This window comes from Oncorhynchus clarkii, chromosome 28 (assembly GCF_045791955.1).
Source record: "Oncorhynchus clarkii lewisi isolate Uvic-CL-2024 chromosome 28, UVic_Ocla_1.0, whole genome shotgun sequence".
Lineage (NCBI taxonomy): Eukaryota > Metazoa > Chordata > Actinopteri > Salmoniformes > Salmonidae > Oncorhynchus > Oncorhynchus clarkii.
The window spans coordinates 48636328-48652525 of NC_092174.1; the positions used below are offsets into that span (position 1 = coordinate 48636328).

The following is a 16198-nucleotide window of genomic DNA, read 5'->3' on the forward strand; positions in this document are numbered from 1 at the left end:
CATACCTACACGTACGCTACGGTCACAAGACGCAGGCCTCCTTACTGTCCCTAGAATTTCTAAGCAAACGGCTGGAGGCAGGGCTTTCTCCTATAGAGCTCCATTTTTATGGAATGGTCTGCCTATCCATGTGAGAGACGCATACTTGGTCTCGATGTTTAAGTCTATATTGAAGACTCATCTCTTCAGTAGGTCCTATGATTGAGTGTAGTCTGGCCCAGGAGTGTGAAGGTGAACGGAAAGGCACTGGAGCAACGAACAGCCCTTGCTGTCTCTGCCTGGCCCCTCTCTCCACTGGGATTCTCTGCCTCAACCCTATTACAGGGGCTGAGTCACTGGCTTACTGGTGCTCTTCCATGCCGTACCTAGGAGGGGTGCGTCACTTGAGTGGGTTGGTTTTGTGCCGTGGGGGAGATCTTTGTGGGCTATACTCCCCCTTGTCTTAGGATGGTAAGTTGGTGGTTGAAGATATCCCTCTAGTGGTGTGGGAGCTGTGCTTTGGCAAAGTGGGTGCGAAGTGGGTGCGTTTATATCCTGCCTGTTTGACCCTCTCCTGTTTGACCCTGTCCTGTCCGGGTATCATCAGATGGGGCCACAGTGTCACCTGACCCCTCCTGTCTCAGCCTCCAGTATTTATGCTGCAATAGTTTATGTGTCGGGGGGCTAGGGTCAGTCTGTTATATCTGGAGTATTTCTCCTGTCTTATCCAGTGTTCTGTGTGAATTGAAGTATGCTCTCTCTAATTCTCTCTTTCTTTCTTTCTTTCTTTCTTTCTTTCTTTCTTTCTTTCTTTCTTTCTTTCTTTCTTTCTTTCTTTCTTTCTTTCTTTCTCTGTCTCGGAGGACCTGAGCCCTAGGACCATGCCTCAGGACTACCTGGCCTGATGACTCCTTGCTGTCCCCAGTCCACCTGGCCGTGCTGCTGCTCCAGTTTCAACCGTTCTGCCTGCGGCTATGGAACCCTGACCTGTTCACCGGACGTGCTACCTGTCCCAGACCTGCTGTTTTCAACTCTCTAGAGACAGCAGGAGCGGTAGAAATGCTCTGAATGATCGGCTATGAAAAGCCAACTGAAATTTACTCCTGAGGTGCTGACTTGCTGCACCCTTGACAACCACTGTGATTATTATTATTTGACCATGCTGGTCATCTATGATCATTTGAACATCTTGGCCGTGTTCTGTTAAAATCTCCACCTGGCACAGCCAGAAGAGGACTGGCCACCCCTCAGAGCCTGGTTCCTTTCTAGGTTTCTTCCTAGTTTATTTTCTTTCTAGGGAGTTTTTCCTAGCCACCGTGCTTCTACACCTACATTGCTTGCAGTTTGGGGTCTTAGGCTGGGTTTCTGTACAGCACTTTATTTCTATGGTATAGTGGACGCTTGCGTCCCACTTGGGAAAAAAGCAGGGAAAATGCAGCGCGGCAAATTCAAATAATTATATAAAATCAAACATTCATTAAATCACACATATATGAACTCAATTAAAGCTACACGTGTTGTGAATCCAGCCAACATGTCAGATTTTAAAAAGCTTTTTGGCGAAAGCATTAAGAAGCTATTATCTGATGATAGCACAATGTCAATAAAGAGGGTAGCATATTTCAAACCTGCAGGCGCAACACAAAACGCTGAAATAAATTACCTTTGACAAGCTTCTTTTGTTGGCACTCCAATATGTCCCATAAACATCACAATTGGTCCTTTTGCTCGATTAATTCCGTCCATGTATACCCAAAATGTCCATTTATAAAGCACGTTTGATCCAGAAAAAAACAGCTTACAAAAACACAACGTCATTACAAAGCATTTCAAAAGTTGCCTATAAACTTTGCCAAAATATTTCAAACTTTTGTAATACAACTTTAGGTATTTTTAATTAAACGTTAATAATCGATCAAATTGTAGACGGGGCAATCTGTGTTCAATACAGGAAGTAAACAAACCATGCTCCTTTTAACATCTTGCGCAACTCTCAATAGTGTAACGTTGTTCCAGGATGTGCTTCTTCTTCGTTGCACAAATGAATAACCTCAACCAAATTCCAAAGATTAGTGACATCCAGTGGAAGTGGTAGGAACTGAAAAATGGTTCCAATCAAATATCCCTTGGCAAAGACAACTGAGGGAGCAGTCAGAGGCAAAAAAAAAAAAAAATCTGAACAGTTAGTCCTCGGGTTTTTGCCTGCTACATAAGTTCTGTTATACTCACAGACATGATTCAAACAGTTTTAGAAACTTCAGAGTGTTTTCTATCCACATCTACTAATAATATGCATATCTTATATTCCTGGCATGAGTAGCAGGAAGTTGAAATCGGGCACGCTATTTATCCAAAAGTGAAAATGCTGCCCCCTATACCTTAAAAGGTTAATGTAAGAAGGGCTTTATACAGTTGAAGTCGGATGTTTACATACACATTAGCCAAATACATTTCATCTAAGTAAAAGTTCCCTGTCTTAGGTCAGTTAGGATCACCACTTTATTTTAAGAATGTAAAATGTCAGAATAATAGTAGAGGGAATGATTATTATCAGCTTTTATTTCTTTCATCACATTCCCAGTGGGTCAGAAGTTTACATACACTCCATTAGTATTTGGTAGCATTGCCTTTAAATTGTTTAACTTGGGTCAAACGTGTTGGGTAGCATTCCACAAGCTTCCCACAATAAGTTGGGTGAATTTTGTTCCATTCCTCCTGACAGAGCTGGTGTAACTGAGTCAGGTTTGTAGGCCTCCTTGCTCACACATGCTTTTTTAGTTCTGCCCACACATTTTCCATGGGATTTTCTATGGGATTGAGGCCATCTATTTTGTGAAGTGCACCAGTCCCTCCTGCAGCAAAGCACCACCACAACATGATGCTGCCACCCCCGTGCTTCACGGTTGGGATGGTGCTCTTCGGCTTGCAAACCTCCCCTTTTTCCTCCAAACATAACGGTGGTCATGATGGTCAAACAGTTCTATTATCGTTCTGTCACGAACGTCGTAGTGAGGAGACCAAAGTGAATACATCCTCATATCACACCCTGACCAAACAAAATATAAAAACAAACAACGCAAATAATGGTCAGAAGGTGACAGGTGGTCATTATGGCCAAACAGTTCTATTTTTGTTTCATCAGACCAGAGGACATTTCTCCAAAAAGTATTTATGGCGGTTTTGGTGGCTTCTTCCTTTTTATGTATTTATTTATTTTATTTCACCTTTATTTAACCAGGTAGGCCAGTTGAGAACAAGTTCTCATTTACAATTGTGACCTGGCCAAGATAAAGCAAAGCAGTTCGACAGATACAACAACACAGAGTTACACATGAAGTAAAACAAACATACAGTCAATAATAAAGTATAAACAAGTCTATATACAATGTGAGCAAATGAGGTGAGAAGGGAGGTAAAGGCAAAAAAGGCCATGGTGGCAAGGTAAATACAATATAGCAAGTAAAACACTGGAATGGTAGTTTTGCAATGGAAGAATTTGCAAAGTAGAAATAAAAATGGGGTGCAAAGGAGCAAAATAAATAAATTAATTAAATACAGTTGGGAAAGAGGTAGTTGTTAGGGCTAAATTATAGGTGGGCTATGTACAGGTGCAGTAATCTGTGAGCTGCTCTGACAGTTGGTGCTTAAAGCTAGTGAGGGAGATAAGTGTTTCCAGTTTCAGAGATTTTTGTAGTTCGTTCCAGTCATTGGCAGCAGAGAACTGGAAAGAGAGGCGGCCAAAGAAATAATTGGTTTTGGGAGTGACTAGAGAGATATACCTGCTGGAGCGTGTGCTACAGGTGGGAGATGCTATGGTGACCAGCGAGCTGAGATAAGGGGGGACTTTACCTAGCAGGGTCTTGTAGATGACATGGAGCCAGTGGGTTTGGCGACGAGTATGAAGCGAGGGCCAGCCAACGAGAGCGTACAGGTCGCAATGGTGGGTAGTATATGGGGCTTTGGTGACAAAACGGATTGCACTGTGATAGACTGCATCCAATTTGTTGAGTAGGGTATTGGAGGCTATTTTGTAAATTACATCGCCAAAGTCGAGGATTGGTAGGATGGTCAGTTTTACAAGGGTATGTTTGGCAGCATGAGTGAACGATGCTTTGTTGCGAAATAGGAAGCCAATTCTAGATTTAACTTTGGATTGGAGATGTTTGATATGGGTCTGGAAGGAGAGTTTACAGTCTAACCAGACACCTAAGTATTTGTAGTTGTCCACGTATTCTAAGTCAGAGCCGTCCAGAGTAGTGATGTTGGACAGGCGGGTAGGTGCAGGTAGCGATCGGTTGAAGAGCATGCATTTAGTTTTACTTGTATTTAAGAGCAATTGGAGGCCACGGAAGGAGAGTTGTATGGCATTGATGCTTGCCTGGAGGGTTGTTAACACAGTGTCCAAAGAAGGGCCGGAAGTATACAGAATGGTGTCGTCTGCGTAGAGGTGGATCAGAGACTCACCAGCAGCAAGAGCGACCTCATTGATGTATACAGAGAAGAGAGTCGGTCCAAGAATTGAACCCTGTGGCACCCCCATAGAGACTGCCAGAGGTCCGGACAGCAGACCCTCCGATTTGACACACTGAACTCTATCAGAGAAGTAGTTGGTGAACCAGGCGAGGCAATCATTTGAGAAACCAAGGCTGTTGAGTCTGCCGATGAGGATGTGGTGATTGACAGAGTCGAAAGCCTTGGCCAGATCAATGAATACGACAGTAATGTTTCTTATCAATGGCGGTTAAGATATCGTTTAGGACCTTGAGCGTGGCTGAGGTGCACCCATGACCAGCTCTGAAACCAGATTGCATAGCAGAGAAGGTATGGTGAGATTCAAAATGGTCGGTAATCTGTTTGTTGACTTGGCTTTCGAAGACCTTAGAAAGGCATGGTAGGATAGATATAGGTCTGTAGCAGTTTGGGTCAAGAGTGTCCCCCCCTTTGAAGAGGGGGATGACCGCAGCTGCTTTCCAATCTTTGGGAATCTCAGACGACACGAAAGAGAGGTTGAACAGGCTAGTAATAGGGGTGGCAACAATTTCGGCAGATAATTTTAGAAAGAAAGGGTCCAGATTGTCTAGCCCGGCTGATTTGTAAGGGTCCAGATTTTGCAGCTCTTTCAGAACATCAGCTGAATGGATTTGGGAGAAGGAGAAATGGGGAAGGCTTGGGCGAGTTGCTGTTGGGGGTGCAGTGCTGTTGACAGGGGTAGGAGTAGCCAGGTGGAAAGCATGGCCAGCAGTAGAAAAATGCTTATTGAAATGTTCAATTATGGTGGATTTATCAGTGGTGACAGTGTTTCCTATCTTCAGTGCAGTGGGCAGCTGGGAGGAGGTGTTCTTATTCTCCATGGACTTTACAGTGTCCCAGAACTTTTTTGAGTTAGTGTTGCAAGAAGCAAATTTCTGCTTGAAAAAGCTAGCCTTGGCTTTTCTAACTGCCTGTGTATAATGGTTTCTAGCTTCCCTGAACAGCTGCATATCACGGGGGCTGTTCGATGCTAATGCAGAACGCCATAGGATGTTTTTGTGTTGGTTAAGGGCAGTCAGGTCTGGGGAGAACCAAGGGCTATATCTGTTCCTGGTTCTAAATTTCTTGAATGGGGCATGTTTATTTAAGATGGTTAGGAAGGCATTTTTAAAAAATATCCAGGCATCCTCTACTGACGGGATGAGGTCAATATCCTTCCAGGATACCCCGGCCAGGTCGATTAGAAAGGCCTGCTCGCTGAAGTGTTTCAGGGAGCGTTTTACAGTGATGAGAGGAGGTCGTTTGACCGCTGACCCATTACGGATGCAGGCAATGAGGCAGTGATCGCTGAGATCTTGGTTGAAGACAGCAGAGGTGTATTTAGAGGGGAAGTTGGTTAGGATGATATCTATGAGGGTGCCCGTGTTTAAGGCTTTGGGGAGGTACCTGGTAGGTTCATTGATAATTTGTGTGAGATTGAGGGCATCAAGTTTAGATTGTAGGATGGCTGGGGTGTTAAGCATGTTCCAGTTTAGGTCGCCTAGCAGCACGAGCTCTGAAGATAGATGGGGGGCAATCAGTTCACATATGGTGTCCAGAGCACAGCTGGGGGCAGAGGGTGGTCTATAGCAGGCGGCAACGGTGAGTGACTTGTTTTTAGAGAGGTGGATTTTTAAAAGTAGAAGTTCAAATTGTTTGGGTATAGACCTGAATAGTAGGACAGAACTCTGCAGGCTATCTTTGCAGTAGATTGCAACACCGCCCCCTTTGGCAGTTCTATCTTGTCTGAAAATGTTGTAGTTTGGAATTGAAATGTCTGAATTTTTGGTGGTCTTCCTAAGCCAGGATTCAGACACAGCTAGAACATCCGGGTTGGCAGAGTGTGCTAAAGCAGTGAATAGAACAAACTTAGGGAGGAGGCTTCTAATGTTAACATGCATGAAACCAAGGCTATTACGGTTACAGAAGTCGTCAAAAGAGAGCGCCTGGGGAATAGGAGTGGAGCTAGGCACTGCAGGGCCTGGATTCACCTCTACATCGCCAGAGGAACATAGGAGGAGTAGAATAAGGGTGCGGCTAAAAGCAATAAGAATTGGTCGTCTAGAACGTCTGGAACAGAGAGTAAAAGGAGGTTTCTGGGGGCGATAAAATAGCAACAAGGTATAATGTACAGACAAAGGTAAGGTAGGATGTGAATACAGTGGAGGTAAACCTAGGTATTGAGTGATGAAGAGAGAGATATTGTCTCTAGAAACATCATTGAAACCAGGAGATGTCATTGCATGTGTGGGTGGTGGAACTAATAAGTTGGATAAGGTATAGTGAGCAGGACTAGAGGCTCTACAGTGAAATAAGCCAATAAACACTAACCAGAACAGCAATGGACAAGACATATTGACATTAAGGAGAGGCATGCTTAGTCGAGTGATCAAAAGGGTCCAGTGAGTGGAGAGGTTGATTGAGGGTCACGGCGATTTAGACAGCTAGCCAGGCCAACCGGTAGCAAGCTAGCATAGGATGGAGTCTGTTGTTAGCCACCTCTTGCGTTCGGTCAGTAGATTAGTGGGGTTCCGTGTGGTAGAGGGGATTAATCCAAATCACACAACAACAACAAAAATAAGAACAATAGATATAGTTATAGAGGCCCAAGAAGAAAACATAATAATAATAAAAATAAATAAATTGTCCGATTGTCTATTCAGATAGCAGCCGGTAAGACAGCTAACGGTTAGCGGGCCGCAGATGGGCGTTCAGGTAACGTCGCGACAGAGGAGCCAGCCGGATCTCATTCAGGTAGATAACGTCGGCAGTCCAGTTGTGAAGGCCCGGTGGGGCTCCGCGTAGGCAGTGAAACGGGTCCGGATAGGTGACTGCAGCCCAGGAGTGAATGATGGAACTCAGGAGTGATTGACGGAGCTGGCTAGCACCGGAACAATCGATGTTTGCTCCGAAATCGACGAAAGCCGACTGTCACACGGATAGCAGCTAGCTAGCTGTGAGATCCGGGTATGAATGTCCAGAGAGCAGCTGAAATCCAGGGACATGGAGAGAAAAATTGGTCCGGTATGTTCCGTTCCGAGCCGCGCTGCGCCGTACAAAACTGGCGATAGATTTTCGATAGATTTTCGAGCTAAAGGATAGCTGATGACCACAAACCGTGGTTAGCTGAATACTAACGATTTGCCAGTAAAGAAGCTAACTAGCTTCTGATTAGCTTCTGGATTAGCTTCTGGGCTAGCTCCTGGCTAGCTTCTGGCTAGTTTCTGGCTAGCTTCTTGGAGTTTCTGGCAAGCTTCTTGGAGGATTACAGATCTGAGGTAAATAATACTTTTTTATAAATATAAATTGGTGAGGCTGGTTGCAGGAGAGTGTTTAGAAGATGAGTTGATGGAAAATAAAAATAAAATGTATTTGAAAAAAGTTGTAAATATATATATATACAGGACACGACAAGACGAGGACAAAAGACGTCTGAACTGCTATGCGATCTTGGATCTTCCTTGCTGAGCGGCCTTTCAGGTTATGTTGATATAGGACGTGTTTTACTGTGGATATAGATACTTTTGTACCCGTTTCCTCCAGCATCTTCACAAGGTCCTTTACTGTGGTTCTGGTATTGAATTGCACTTTTCACACCAAAGTACGTTCATCTCTAGGAGACAGAACGCGTCTCCTTCCTGAGCGGTTTGACGGCTGCGTGGTCCCATGGTGTTTATAATTGCGTACTATTGTTTGTAAAGATGAACGTGGTACCTTCAGGCGTTTGGAAATTGCTCCCAAGGATGAACCAGACTTGTGGAGGTCTACAATTATTTTTCTGAGGTCTTGGCTGATTTCTTTTGATTTTCCCATGATGTCAAGCAGAGGCACTGAGTTTGAAGGTAGGCCTTGAAATACATCGACAGGTACACCTCCAATTGACTCAAATTATGTCAATTAGCCTATCAGAAGCTTCTAAAGCCATGACATCATTTTCTGGAATTTTCCAAGCTGTTTAAAGGCACAGTCATAGTGTATGTAAACTTCTGACCCACTGGAATTGTGATACAGTGAATAAAAAGTGAAATAATCTGTCTGAAAACAATTGTTGGAAAAATTACTTGTGTCATGCACAAAGTAGATGTCCTAACCGACGTGCCAAAACTATAGTTTGTTAACAAGAAATGTGTGGAGTGGTTGAAAAACAAGTTTTAATGACTCCAACCTAAGTGTATGTAAACTTCCGACTTCAACTGTAAATACATTTGATTGATTGATTGATTGATTCCTCTCCAAGCACTGTGAGTACCCCTTTCAATTTCCTCTCATTACTGTATGTAGAGTCAATCACAATCACATTATTACACATCAATGATATTACATCTCGCTTGGACTAACTCATTCTTGGCTCTTTTGTCTAAGGGAAAGGGGGATGCCTAGTTAGTTGTACAGCTGAATGCATTCAACTGAAATGAGTCTTCTGCATTTAACCCCTCTGAATTAGAGAGGTGCTGTGTGTGTGTGTGTGTGTGTGTGTGTGTGTGTGTGTCCTACCCTCTGTTTAAGGAGCTGAGTGTGTGTCTCTTTGTGTTGCTCCACCTCCTCCTGCAGCTGAGAGAAGAAGGCTACAAAGTACTGCTGCCTGTAGTGGGGACTGAAGTTCTTCAGCTCGGACTCCGCACGACCTGCACACACACACACACACACACACACACACACACACACACACACACACACACACACACACAATGGTCAGAACCAGATCTGTGTCATTGAAGACATTAAAGGTCAGTAGCTCACAACAAGACAATGCCATTCAGTGGTGAACCATCTTTCTCACATCCTCCAAGTAAACCACATCACAGAGCGACAGGTAACGGACAAAATGAAGGAAACACCAACATCAATGGGGGGCGTTGGGCCACCACCAATCAGAACAGGTTCAATGGAGGGCGTTGGGCCACCACCAATCAGAACAGGTTCAATCGGGGGCGTTGGGCCACCACCAATCAGAACAGGTTCAATGGGGGGCGTTGGGCCACCACCAATCAGAACAGGTTCAATGGGGGGCGTTGTATACACTTGTATACACTTCTACAAGTGTTTGGAACTCGATTGCAGGAATGCGACACCATTCTATAGATTCTACAAGTGTCTGGGATTCGATTGGAGGAATGCGACACCATTCTATAGAATCTACAAGTGTCTGGAACTCAATTGGAGGGATGCGACAACATTCTATAGATTCTACAAGTGTCTGGAACTCGATTGGAGGAATGCGACACCATTCTATAGATTCTACAAGTGTCTGGAACTCGATTGGAGGGATGCGACAACATTCTATAGATTCTACAAGTGTCTGGAACTCGATTGGAGGAATGCGACACCATTCTATAGATTCTACAAGTGTCTGGAACTCGATTGGAGGAATGCGACACAATTCTATAGATTCTACAAGTGTCTGGAACTCTATTGGAGGAATGCGACACCATTCTATAGAATCTACAAGTGTCTGAAACTCGATTGGAGGAATGCGACACCATTCTTCCATGAGAAATTCCATCAGTTGGTGTTTTTTTGGTGGAAACCGCCGTCTCAGGCGTCGCTCCAGAATCTCCCGTTAGTTTTTAACTGGGTTGAGATATTGGTGACTGAGACGGCCAGGGTTTATGGGATGTTAATTGCTTAATTAACTCAGGAACCTCACCTGTGTGGAAGCACCTGATTTCAATATTCTTTGTATCCCTCATTTACCTCAGTGTTGCCATTATCTTGTCAGTTAACCGTATGTCAATTCACATCTTATTTCAACATCCCAACCACAATACAACATAATCTCACTTCAACATCCCAACCACAATACAACATAATCTCACTTCAACATCCCAACCACAATACAACATAATCTCACTTCAACATCCCAACCACAATACAACATCATCTCACTTCAACATCCCAACCACAATACAACATAATCTCACTTCAACATCCCAACCACAATACAACATAATCTCACTTCAACATCCCAACCACAATACAACATAATCTCACTTCAACATCAACTCAGCGCAATACCTCTGTATCTGTCACATTCTGACCATAGTTCTTTTGTGTTTTCTTTGTTTTAGTGTTGGTCAGGACGTGAGCTGAGTGGGCATTCTATGTTGTGTGTCTAGTTTTCCCGTTTCTATGTTTGGCCTGATATGGTTGTCAATCAGAGGCAGGTGTTAGTCATTGTCTCTGATTGGGAACCATATTTAGGTAGCCTGTTTTGTGTTGGGTTTTGTGGGTGGTTGTCTTCTGTCGTCGTGTGTCTGCACCAGATAGGACTGTTTTGTTTTTTTCACATTTTTGTTGTTTTGTATTTTGTAGTGTTCACGTTTATGGTCTTTATTAAACATGATAAACACTAACCACGCTGCGCTTTGGTCCTCTCCTTCGTCCACAGAAGAAAGCCGTTACAGTATCATTTAAAACAACTCTACAGCACACAGATATTCTGTATGGTCTTGTGGCCTCGTTCCACCATCCTGATCTTGTGAGATCACATTCTATTAATCTACAAGTGAAATGAAAGGAAACGGGAGCACAGAGGTCAGAGGTCAGGATGGTGAATCATCTTCCCATCTGCTACTTATTCTTTTCTCCTGTGATTCATTCTGTTGTCACGACCTCAGTGATGACTGTCCGTCATGATTCCTCCCTGCCTCATTCATTCCACTCCTCTCTGTCAACGGTGTAAAAACCAACACAACGCATATGGAGAATACCACAGAGGGTCCAGTTATAATCTGGCACAGGAATCTATTACCTCAATCTATCACCACAATCTATCACCACAATCTATCACCACAATCTATTACCACAATCTATCACCACAATCTATTACCTCAATCTATCACCACAATGTAGCACCACAATCTAGCACCACAATCTAGCACCACAATCTATTACATCAATATAGCACCGCAATCTATCACCACAATCTATCACCACAATGTATCACCACAATGTATCACCACAATCTAGCACCACAATCTAGCACCACAATCTATTATCTCAATGTAGCACTGCAATCTATTACCACAATCTATCACCACAATCTATTACCACAATCTATCACCACAATCTATCACCACAATCTAGCACCGCAATCTATTATCTCAATCTAGCACCGCAATCTATTATCTCAATGTAGCACTGCAATCTATTACCACAATCTATCACCACAATGTAGCACCACAATCTATCACCACAATCTATCACCACAATCTATCACCACAATCTAGCACCGCAATCTATTATCTCAATCTAGCACCGCAATCTATTATCTCAATGTAGCACTGCAATCTATTACCACAATCTATCACCACAATGTAGCACCACAATCTATCACCACAATGTAGCACCACAATCTATCACCACAATCTAGCACCACAGTCTATCACCACAATCTATCACCACAATCTATCACCACAATCTAGCACCACAATCTATCACCACAATCTATCACCACAATGTAGCACCACAATCTATCACCACAATGTAGCACCACAATGTAAATAATGGCGTTCCAAAAAAGGTCCAGTTGCCAAGACCACGAATGCAAATTCCATCTAGACAACCGTTGCCCTAGAGCACACAAAAAAAACAATCTGCGAGACAAGACAAGGCAAGAAGGGTCTTCTATGTCATCAAAAGGAACATCAAATTCAACATACCAATTAGGATCTGGCTAAAAATACTTGAATTAGTTATAGAACCCATTACCCTTTATGGTTGTGAGGTCTGGGGTCCGCTCACCAACCAAGAATTCACAAAATGGGACAAACACCAAATAATGCATGCAGAGCAGAATTAGGCCGCTAATGATCAAAATCCAGAAAAGAGCCGTTAAATTCTACAACCACCTAAAAAGAAGCGATTCCCAAACCTTCCATAACAAAGCCATCACCTACAGAGAGATGAACCTGGAGAAGAGGCCCCTAAGCAAGCTGGTCCAGGGGCTCTGTTCACAAACACAAACACACCCCACAGAGCCATCACCTACAGAAAGATGAACCTGGAGAAGAGGCCCCTAAGCAAGCTGGTCCTGAGGCTCTGTTCACAAACACAAACACAACTCACAGAGCTCCAGGACAGCAACACAATTAGACCCAACCAAATCATAAAAATACAAAAAATAATTACTTGACACATTCGAAAGAATTAACAAAAAAACAGAGCAAACTAGAATGTTATTTGGCCCTAAACAAAGAGTACACAGTGGCAGAATACCTGACCACTGTGATTGACCCAAAATTAAGGAAAGCTTTGACTATGTACAGACTCAGTGAGCATAGCCTTGCTATTGAGAAAGGACGCTTGTCTCATAGCCTGTCTTCTCTTGAGAGCCAGGTCTGCCTATGTGCTCACTGCCCACAAAATGAGGTGGAAACTGAGCTGCACTTCCTAACCTCCTGCCAAATGTATGACCCTAATGACCCTATTAGTACCACATATTTCCCTCAGATAACACAGATACACAAAGAATTTGAAAACAAACCCAATTTTGATAAACTCCCATATCTACTGGGTGAAATACCACAGTGTGCCATCACAGCAGCAAGATGTGTGACCTGTTGCCTCAAGAAAAGGGAAACCAGTGAAGAACAAGCACCATTGTAAATACAACCCATATTTATGCTGATTTATTTTCCCTTTTGTACTTTAACTATTTGCACATCGTTACAACACTGTATATAGACATAATATTATTTTGGAATATAGTGTAATGTTTACAGTTCACTTTTGTTGTTTATTTCACTTTTGTTATTATCTAGTTCACTTGCTTGGGCAATGTTAACATGTGTTTTCCATGCCAATGAAGAGAGAGAGAGAGAGAGAGGCTTCATGTGATGTATTATAATGTGATCTAGCTTCCGTTTGGTTCTTAAAAGGTTTCTGTTTCAAGACGTAATGAATACACCCCAGCGGTGTGATATATTGTGTTATATATTGCATAAATTATAGAAATACAGTATATTGCCCATTATGTTGTTGAGAAATATTGTAGCTCTGTTAATTGTATTATTCTCCTGTCTGTGTGTGGAAATACATCTGTTGATCCTTCTATCTGAATAGTTATTGACACACATCAGTCAGGGTACTATAGAGTAGGTTCTCTCTATCCACACACACGCTAGTCATAACATTATCATATTATCTCTTTTGGGTACTATAGAGTAGGTTATCTCTATCCACACGCTAGTCATAACATTATCATATTATCTCTTTTGGGTACTATAGAGTAGGTTATCTCTATCCACACGCTAGTCATAACATTATCATATTATCTCTTTTGGGTACTATAGAGTAGGTTATCTCTATCCACACGCTAGTCATAACATTATCATATTATCTCTTTTGGGTACTATAGAGTAGGTTCTCTCTATCCACACACTAGTCATAACATTATCTGTCTATGTAGTTTTTACATACAGTACACTCCATGACATAAAGTATGTGGACACCTGCTCCTCGAACATCTCATTAATATGGACTTGGTTCCCCCCTTGCTGCTATAACAGCCTCCACTCTTCTAGGAAGGCTTTCTACTAGATGTTGGAACATTGCTGCTATAACAGCCTCCATCCACTCTTCTAGGAAGGCTTTCTACTAGATGTTGGAACATTGCTGCTATAACAGCCTCCATCCACTCTTCTGGGAAGGCTTTCCACTAAATGTTGGAACATTGCTGCTATAACAGCCTCCACTCTTCTGGGAAGGCTTTCCACTAGATGTTGGAACATTGCTGCTATAACAGCCTCCACTCTTCTGGGAAGGCTTTCCACTAGATGTTGGAAAATTGCTGCAGGGATTTGCTTCCATTCAGCCACAAGCATTAATGAGGTCGGGCAGGGCCTCCCGGGTGGTGCAGTGGTTAAGGGCGCTGTACTGCAGCGCCAGCTGTGCCATCAGAGTCCCTGGGTTCGTGCCCAGGCTCTGTCGTAACCGGCCGCGACCGGGAGGTCCGTGGGGCGACGCACAATTGGCCTAGCGTCGTCCGGGTTAGGGAGGGCTTGGTCGGTAGGGATGTCCTTGTCTCATCGCGCACCAGCGACTCCTGTGGCGGGCCGGGCGCAGTGCGCGCTGGCCAAGGTTGCCAGGTGCACGGTGTAGCCTCCGACACATTGGTGCTGCTGGCTTCCGGGTTGGATGCGCGCTGTGTTAAGAAGCAGTGCGGCTGGTTGGGTTGTGTATCGGAGGACGCATGACATTCAACCTTCGTCTCTCCCGAGCCCGTACGGGAGTTGTAGCGATGAGACAAGATAGTAGCTACTACAACAATTGGATACCACGAAATTGGGGAGAAAAAGGGGTAAAAAATTTTTTTTTAAATGAGGTCGGGCACTGATGTTGGGCGATTGGGTCTGTCTCGCAGTCGGTGTTCCAATTAATCCCAAAGGTGTTCGATGGGGTTGAGGTCAGGCCTTTCTGCAGGCCAGTCAAGTTCTTCCACACTGATCTCAACAAACCATTTCTGTATGGACCTCGTTTTGTGAACGGGGGTATTGTCATGCTGAAACAGGAAAGGGCTTCCCTGAACAGTTGCCACAAAGTTGGAAGTACAGAATCTTCTAGAATGTCATTGTATGCTGCAGCGTTAAGATTTCCCTTCACTAGAACTAAGGAGCGCGAACCATGAAAAACAGCCCCAGACCATTATTCCTCACCCACCAAACTTTATAGTTGGCACTACTCATCACTCCTGTATTCTACCCTCCTGTATTCTACCCTCCTGTATTCTGTCCTACTATATACTACCATCCTGTATTCTACCCACTTTATACTACCCTCCTGTATTCTGTCCTACTATATACGACCCTCCTGTATTCTGTCCTACTATATACTACCCTCATGTATTCTACCCACCTGTTTTCTACCCTCCTGTATTCTATCTTTCTGTATTCTGTCCTACTATATACCACCCTCCTGTATTCTGTCCACCTGTTTTCTACCCTCCTGTATTCTACCCTCCTGTATTCTATCTTCCTGTATTCTGTCTTCCTGTATTCTGTCTTCCTGTATTCTGTCTTCCTGTATTCTATCTTCCTGTATTCTGTCCTACTATATACTACCCTCCTATATTCTGTCCTAATATATACTACCCTCCTGTATTCTGTCCTACTATATACTACCCTCCTGTATTCTGTCCTACTATATACTACCCTCCTGTATTCTGTCCTACTATATACTCCCCTCCTGTATTCTGTCTTCCTGTATTCTGTCCTACTATATACTACCCTCCTGTATTCTGTCCTACTATATACTACCCTCCTGTATTCTGTCCACCTATATACTACCCTCCTGTATTCTGCCCACCTGTATTCTACCGTCCTGTATTCTATCTTCCTGTATTCTATCTTCCTGTATTCTGTCTTCCTGTATTCTGTCTTCCTGTATTCTATCTTCCTGTATTCTGTCCTACTATATACCACCCTCCTGTATTCTGTCCACCTGTATTCTACCCTCCTGTATTCTACCTTCCTGTATTCTGTCCTACTGTATTCTGTCCACCTGTATTCTACCCTCCTGTATTCTATCTTCCTGTATTCTGTCTTACTATATACGACCCTCCTGCATTCTACCCTCATCTATTCTACTCTCCTGTATTTTAACATCCTGTATTCCACCCTCCTGTATTCTACCCTCTTTTATTCTACCCTCCTGTATTCTACCCTCCTGCAATCTATCCACCCCTCATCTTTTCTCCATCTCCTGAATTCCA

General features: G+C 43.5%; 1 protein-coding gene across 1 annotated transcript in view; it reads right to left on the reverse strand.

The window, feature by feature from the left end:
• LOC139387116 (protein Niban 1-like) overlaps nt 1–16198 on the reverse strand; it is a 77399-nt gene that overhangs the window by 32452 nt on the left and 28749 nt on the right. The window contains exon 2 of the mRNA XM_071133134.1: nt 8983–9113. Coding sequence (XP_070989235.1) covers nt 8983–9113 — 131 coding nt within the window. The remainder of the gene's footprint in view (nt 1–8982; nt 9114–16198) is intronic.